General features: G+C 43.7%; 1 protein-coding gene across 1 annotated transcript; it reads left to right on the forward strand.

Annotated features, from left to right (window-relative positions):
- The first annotated feature begins 1,483 nt into the window (after positions 1 to 1,483).
- Positions 1,484 to 3,071, forward strand: LOC147992450 (MATH domain and coiled-coil domain-containing protein At3g58410-like). The gene is made up of 4 exons (XM_087540580.1): positions 1,484 to 1,502; positions 1,931 to 2,246; positions 2,657 to 2,823; positions 2,920 to 3,071. Exons 1-4 carry the CDS (start codon positions 1,484 to 1,486, stop codon positions 3,069 to 3,071), a joined length of 654 nt encoding a protein of 217 aa, XP_087396706.1.
- The last annotated feature ends 5,122 nt before the right edge of the window (positions 3,072 to 8,193 follow it).

Consider the following 8,193-nt stretch of genomic DNA (forward strand, 5'->3'; position numbering starts at 1 on the left):
AGTCCAACACATGCGTATTTGTTCTCATATATGTTGATGATATTATCATGACTAGCTCATCTGATGAAGCAATCACATGACTTCTTAAGGATTTGAGTGCAGACTTTTCTTTAAAGGATCTTGGTGACTTGCATTATTTTCTTGGGATTGAGGTGAAAAAGCACAAGGATGGACTTGTTCTCTCTCAAGAAAAGTATGCCACTGACTTGGTCAAGAAAGCTGGGCTACAAGGATGCAAACCCTCTCTTACTCCATTGTCCAGCTCAGAAAAGCTATCCCTTGCAGAAGGCGAGCCCTTAAGTCAAGAAGACAGCACCAAATACAGGAGTCTGGTAGGAGCCCTTCAGTATCTCACACTTACCAGGCCTGATATTTCTTTTGCTGTTAATAAAGTCTGCCAGTTCCTCCATGCACCTACCAATGTTCATCTGGCAGCTGCAAAACGCATAGTTCGATATGTTAAGCACACTCTGAGCTTAGGACTGAACTTCGGCAAATCACCATTTACTTTAGTCAGTGCATTCTCTGACTCTGATTGGGCAGGTTGTCTTGATGACAGATGTTCCACTGGTGGTTTTGCAGTATTTTTTGGACCTAACTTGATATCGTGGTGTGCACGTAAACAGGCAACCGTATCCAGGTCAAGCACAGAGGCAGAATACAAAGCATTGGCAAATGCCACAACAGAGATCATATGGGTTCAATCCATGCTGAAGGAACTTGGCATACGAAGTAAACAGGCACCTTGTTTATGGTGTGACAATCTTGGAGCTACGTATCTCTCTGCAAATCCAGTGTTCCATGCTAGAACAAAACACATAGAGATAGACTTTCATTTTGTCAGAGAGAGAGTTGCTCAGAAGCAACTTGATATACGCTTTGTGCACTCCAAAGATCAACTTGCAGATGGATTCACAAAGCCTTTGCCTACAAGAAGCTTTGAAGACTTCAAGCATAATCTCAACTTGATGAAGTTGTGATTAAAGGAGGGTGTTAAACAAGCCATATGTGTCACTGTATGTGTACCTTCATTGTGCGCGTCATATGTAATGTATCTTAACGGGAGTTGTACGTATCTTGGTAGTTAGGATAGGAGGTTTATCTCTAGCTCATAATTCTATCTCTAGCTAGCTTGGACTCCAAGTTGTAACCTCTCTCCTGTACCTGTATGAGATCTTCTCTCCTGGATGAGATCGATCCCAACTGTATGCGCTACCAGGGCTTCACACCCCTGCATATAACATGTACGGCGCCCCCTCTCTGAGAGGTAAGACGTTTTCCGCTTCGCACACAAGTGACTCCAAAGCACAATCAAGTGACTCCAAAGAACAAACATGATGGTCAAGTGACTCCAAAGCACAGTCAAGACGATAAAGGAAATCCATATGTTGCTCTTTCCCTCGGAATATCCCGGGTATGCTTGGAGCCAGGTCACACATTGCATGCAGATTTTGAGTTGTCTATATTCAACCATTCAAAAGGAATGTACTGTGGATCCAAAGGTAGACTTATGAACCTGTTTTTTCAAGTACATCCATCCTATTTCCCCGCAAAAAAAGTTACATTCATCCTATTAGCTGGGGGAGGGGGGGGGTCCATAGTCTTAGTGCATCACAAGTTAATGCCGTAACATTATCAATTAATTTTCCCGTTAACAGGTCACTTCAGATTTTCTTTACTATTAAGTTTATCCGTCGGCCTTATGTACTGTGAGTCACACTTGAGACTCTTCTGATTCGAGCAGCGTTCCACATTTCATATATGCATGTTGTGTTTTACTTTGATAATCTTTATTTTGATGGATTTCGCTACTTTGATCTCTCCTTAAATGCTTAACTAGGGTGAAAGTTGATTATATGTTTTTTGCGGGAAAGTGTGGATATTTTCAAGTTTTTATTTCTCTAGTTTTCTAACTTTTACCTAAACACAGCTAGCTATAACTTCGATGACAAGAATATGTACTCGAACAAGGAATGCTTGATTTCTCTTCAGGAGTTACTGAAATCATCTGCTTTTCTAGTGGATGATAGCTGTGTCTTCGGTGTGGATATATTAAAAATTGATGTCTCTTCTCCTGAAAAGAAGTCCGTTGTGGTACAAAAGAAGGCTACCACAGTTGAGAACCTCTTTGTCCAGAAGAAGGGATTCATCAAAGGGACATACACTTGGACCATGAACAATTTCCTAGAATTGGAGTCTCAGCAATTTGTCCGCTCTCCTACATTTGAAGTTGGTGGGCATAGATGGTATTCACCTTGCATCACAATTTATAATAAATACTACCGATGGCATATAAATGGTCTATTGTCAGTTCAGATATTGTAACTGGACATTTTAGTTTGATCTTTAAGCATGGGACCAAAGAACTCTACTTCTAGTATTTTTACAGTAACATTTTATTATATTGTACTGTAGTCTTTTTTTTAGATTTTTGTATAATTGTATATTGTATAGACTCTAATTTTAATGCCGCCAAGTCATGTTCAAAGTTAATGGGTGTAGATGCCTACACCCAAGCTCAGCCACAACTTCCTTTCTTTTTTTTGAGAATCTGAGCCACAACTTTCTAAAAAAAATCATAACTAACCACATTCTTCAAATACATTTTCCCGGGTACCCAATTGTAAGAAGTGTCACTTCCCATTCTTGTCATCAGGCACATCGGCATGTATCCGCATGGTGACAAGCGCAGCACTGATTACCTCAGCATGGCTTTGTGCCTGGACTCCTCGGATGAGCTCTTTATTGAGTCCAGAAAGGTGGTTCAAATAACTCTGTCCATCCTCGACCAAAAGAGTGGGAAATACTTCACGAGAACTACAGGTTCAGCTCTCCCTAGAAATTGCCAGTGCAGTGTGTGAATTACTGTTTGTAACCCCCTGATAATTACAGTTGATCTTACTTTTGTGGTGGTGGCAGGTCTCGTGCCATGTATATGTACAGAAGGCTGGGCATGGTACAACTTCTTGCCACTCAAGAAACTCAAGGATATGTCCAGAGGGTATCTTATAGAATCAAAGTGCGTCCTCAAGGCAGATCTCACTATCTTTGGATCATCCAATGACGGCTAGATCTTTACCTTGTGGCCTGATGCAGAGTTAATACGCCTTCATCCTACTACTAGTTAGAGTTATTCTTTCAAAAAAACTAGTTAGAGTTACATATATGAGATGGTCTGATTTGTTTGATGTTCTTAAACTTCTTATTGTATTCAAGATGAACTAGTTTACAACAAGTCAAAGAAATGATTTCTAGGTATATCGCCTCTAATATTATTTGCAAGTACTTCAGTGTGTGTATCGATGATGTTCCTGCGATCATGTTGTCAGTTGATGAGTTTCTTTAGCATGTGGTTCCATGATCCCATCTTCATTGCCTCAGGCATTTTCAGACGTCGGCCAACAAGAGGTTAAGTGCTATTTGTTTATGGAAGCGCATAGGGAGGGGACGTTCCATAGAAATGTCAAACAGTTGTGTTGTCTATTTTCTCTTTTGGAAAGACATCAGTTATACTCTTGAAATGTCAAACTGCACTCTGTTGTTGTCATGTGACTTTCTCTATCCTCGACGGCAGCAGCAGCAGTCTGACGACAGATTGACCAAATGAGTTTCGATCAGCAGTCCTACCATGTACTCCCTCTCTAAAGAAATATAAGAGCGTTTAGATCACTGTTTCTTTACAGAGAGAGTAACATTTAAATCAATTCAACGAGTGCAAATTTTGAGTAAATAAGGCACATGACATTCCGATTCAAACTGCGAGTAATAATAGATCAAAGATGATGGAGTAACAACCAGACTAATCCGAATTCAATAATTGACAGTATAATTTAACTATGTATACAAGATGAGAAGGATCTTGCAAGCCACCCCCCTAACACATGAATACTGTGCACATCAGAAGCACTCCCATCAGTCAGCACAGTGTACCTTGGTGATTTTACAAGTGGACATCTTTGGAATCAGGTCTGCTATGTTTGGCGGTCACAGCCCCATTCGTGGCCGGTGGCCATTAACCTGCCTGATTTGAAGCCACGCCCTAGGGCTACTACCTCAACGGTTTGAGACGCTTCATGGAGTTTTGCTGCACAATAACTGCGTTTGCTCATCAAAAGCTTAGTAATAGTCGTTGCTGGGAACATCAGAATTTGATAAATTGCATGATAGTCAGCGTGAGGTTAAGATAATTATGTTACATTATGAGTGAACTGCTTGGTTGCTCTTGTGGTTCAGGGTTGAATGTATGGTAGCCGTTCCTCGTGTGAACTGGCCAGCAGACCATGCATTAGTATGCCTGCATCCATCAACTTCAACTAGCCTCTGTGCAGGCCGCAAAGAACCGAAACATGATTATTTGTAAGTAACATCAGAAAATTATAAAGAACTGTCTGTCAGTGCACATTGTCTTAAAAGGTGATTGTGCTTAGCTTCGAGTTTGATAATAAGAACAGTAATTGATGGAGTACCTTGCAAGGTTTAATTAATATTTATTGTCTGAATAAAAATACATCTAAACAACACAGAGGTTCCAGCGTACGAATCATCACATGGGACCCGGGCCCTAAAAGTAAGGTAAATTGGCAAATGGACAGCAGTAGGAGAAATGACTAAACCCACACTCCCTCGCAAAAAAAAAGACTAAACCCACACCCAGATGCCAGTAGCTGACTAAAGACTAGACTTTCACAACAAAACTTCACCCAACGAATACATACAGTAAAACACTTCCACTGCTACTGCTGCTGAACACCAGCTCAGGACAACTGAATGCAACCTGGACCATCTTCTTTTTCAGAGTTGCGAGTTTAGGTAACCACTACACTACACATCATGGGTCTCCATCAAGCGACACCTGCATCGAAGAAATCTAGCATTTTTATATTCCCGAGGACAATTTCTAAATGACATGACTTGAGCAAGTGAAGAGAGGCAGGTGAGTACTTACAGCAATTAGTCTTCAGCCTCTACTCTCTACCGAGAGGTGTCGTCAACACGGTCCAATCTCCGGTATGGAACACCTCAAATAGCCAGCCATGTTGGTACCAATCAACTAAATCATGAAAGCTTCAGCAAGTACCAAAGGAGTAAAAACCTTTTTTTACGAAAATGAAAGGAGGAAACACGGTCCAAGCTCCGGTGTGGAACACGGTCTAAGGGCATTTCTAACCGATCCCCAATAAGGCCGTAAGGTAGGATAAATTCGGTTATCCTCCTTTACGGCGCACCTAGCCGAACCACAATCCGCCATAAGGGAGGAAAAATTGAACATAATTGGTTTGATGCCAACAATTGGCATTGCCGATATTTGGCAAGCCAACATTTGGCAAAATCAAAATTTGCCAAATGTTGGCAACTTTTTGTGAGGTTGAGAAGAAAAGTTAGTAGCCAACCAATCACTAGCCAACACTTGGCATTTGCCAAATATTGACATGCCAACTTTTGGCATCAAACCAATCATGCTCATTATCCTCCGACCCGCCTCGACTGCCTATATTTACTCCACCACTCGGGAGTGGAGTAAAAGAAAATCACACTCTCTTTCCCTCCTCTGCCGCTCCTCCTCCTTCCCGCCCAGCCATCGGCACCTCTCCCGCCATTCCCCGCCGCCCCCTCTCCTCCCAATGGCCGGACGCAGTGGCTGGAGCTCCCCGCCTTCGATCCGCAACTTCGGCCTACGCCGCGATGCGAGTCGTGCGTCCTTCTCCGCCGGATCGTCCTCAAGCAGCCGCCGGCCCCTCTCCGGCTTCCCCGACCTCCCCGTGTCGTGGCAGTGGCAGAGGAGCTACCACAGCGTCGGACAGCGGGAGTGGGGGACTTGGGTGGCCGAGATCCAGGCTAGGGAGAGGCTCGGATCCTTCCAAACGGCCAAACTCGACGCGCTCGAGTACGACCGATGGGATGTCCCGCTGCACTGCGTCGATGGCTAGGGAGGGCCGGGTAGCGAGGGAGTTCCTCGTGGCGGGAGACCGCCGACGAGGATTACATGGCGGACCTCCGCCGCTAGTACTCGGAGTTGGTGGACGCAAAGCGGCGACGATTCCCCGACGAGGCGGTGGACGGGTTGGTAGTCATTATCTCCGACGACGAGGAGATTGACGTCCAAGAATGGCAGCGCATCTTCCCCCAACATCGCCGCCGACGGCATAGGGCAGGACCCCAAGATCGGTGGTATGACGCGGGCCCAATGGATAGCACTATATAAGAAGGATTAGTGTTTATGTAGAATCTATGTTGAACTTTAATTTAAGTAGAATCCATGTCTAGCTTATGTAGAATCTATGTCAAGTTTAAGCCGAAGTTTAAATTAAGTAGAATCTATGTTGAACTTTATGCAAATTTCGGTCGAGTATATGTACATTATATCAAATTTCGGTTGATTTGATCAAATCTATGTTGAATTTTATGCACATTTGGTTTTTACTCCATTATATAAAAGGGATCGGCTAGGTCCGACCAAAATTTAGTGGAGTAAATATACTCTACTAAGGGTTTACTCCGCCAGATCCTCCTCTATTTATTGGGGATCGGTTAGAAATGCCCTAAGTAGCCAAGGAGGTGCTATCTGCGAGAGCTCTCTCTGTAAATTATATGTATGCCCAAGTGCAATAGATCAGCTGCGTTCGATCTCTCCTTCTCAAACACTTACGTTTCACATCATGGGTCTCCATCAAGCCACGCCTGCATCAAAGAAATCGAACATTGTTATATACTAGGACAATTTCTAAATGGCATGACTTGATCAAGTGGAGAGAGGTAGGTCATTACTTACAGCAATTAGTCTTCAGCCTCTACTCTCTCTACCTAGAGGTGTCATCAACACGGTCCAAGCTCCGGTATGGAAAACCTCAGATAGCCGGTCATGTTGCCACCAATCAACTAAATCTGGTTAAGCAACAAACATGAAAGCTTCAGTAAATAACAAAAGAGGGGGGAAACAATTAATAAACCAGAATGAAAATAGGCATGTATGTTCTCAAAGATCCAACCACTACACTAATTCTCATTCCTGCAGATTTATGGCAACACAAAACTCTAGTGCGGGCTAGTAGAAGCCAGATACCCCAGCTGCTAAGCTAGTTCATAGATATCTTCAGGGCTCCTTCCCTCCAACTCTAACAGCCCGGACCCGTCTCCGTCTCCAAAATCATCAGAAAATAGCTCTGCCCAGAATTCGTTTGTTGACCTCCACGTGCCCATTAGCTTCATCCTTGTTCTCCTCATCTGTTTTGCCATGACCAATCTCCTAAATGCTCTTGCGGTAAATTATCCATCCCATGTATTCCAGGTTCACTGAGGACACCCAAATCAAACAATTTCAGATGAAATGCTCACAAATTTCAGTAACATCTTATTTGATCCATTCATAAACTCTTCATTCAACATGTAAAAAAACTTGCTTTTTCTTGGTCTATTTGAACCTTTTTTGCAACATGTTCAAAATGTATCTCCTAACTGTCTTGTGTTTGCTCTATTTTCTGTGGAAACTACAAAAAAGGACTAAATAGAGCAAAAATAAGACAGTAGGAAAATTGGGCTGCTGGCTGACGGGCCGAGCCAAGCCAAGAATGTTGGCCCGTTTCTTTCTCGATCCGGCCCGAGCTGGGCCCGCTGGCGGCCGGTCCAAAGGCCAACCGGGCCGCGTCCAGACTGACCGAGGAGAGTCCTCGGTGGAAGAGAGAGGGGGGACAAAAATCCCCGAAATCGTCCGAATACCGGAAACCACCCGTAGAATTCGGGGCAGAGCTTCCTCCATAAACCCGTCCCTGAGCTCGCAGAGCCCCAACCGACGCCGTCCGTCCGTCCGAGGAAGCCAAGCCGTTGTGCAATCTGCGCCCAAGTCCAGCCAGCCAGGTCTTCTACTCTCTCCCACTTTTGCTTTCGCCTTCTACGTCGTATAGGAGGGCTTCGACTGCGAGTTGGTACTGACTTTCCTGGAGATCGTCTGCGAAAGAAATCGGTTTTAATTAGCTTCTTATTATTGTTCATTAGTTTGATGATGACTTGCCCACTGAAGCCGCCGTACCAATTGTTGTGTAACTCTGCACTGTGGCAATATGAATAGTACAAATTTTTGCATGCCTTTAGTAACTATTTGATGAAGCTATGAGGCCGGAATATATCTTCTACCAAGATTAGCTATCTTCTTCTTTGCGATGACCAATTTCACTTGCAGGCCAAGAAGAGGAAGGAGCT

Source organism: Triticum urartu, chromosome 1A (assembly GCF_056163025.1).
Source record: "Triticum urartu cultivar PI428250 chromosome 1A, HENAU_Tu73, whole genome shotgun sequence".
In the NCBI taxonomy this organism is placed as follows: domain Eukaryota; kingdom Viridiplantae; phylum Streptophyta; class Magnoliopsida; order Poales; family Poaceae; genus Triticum; species Triticum urartu.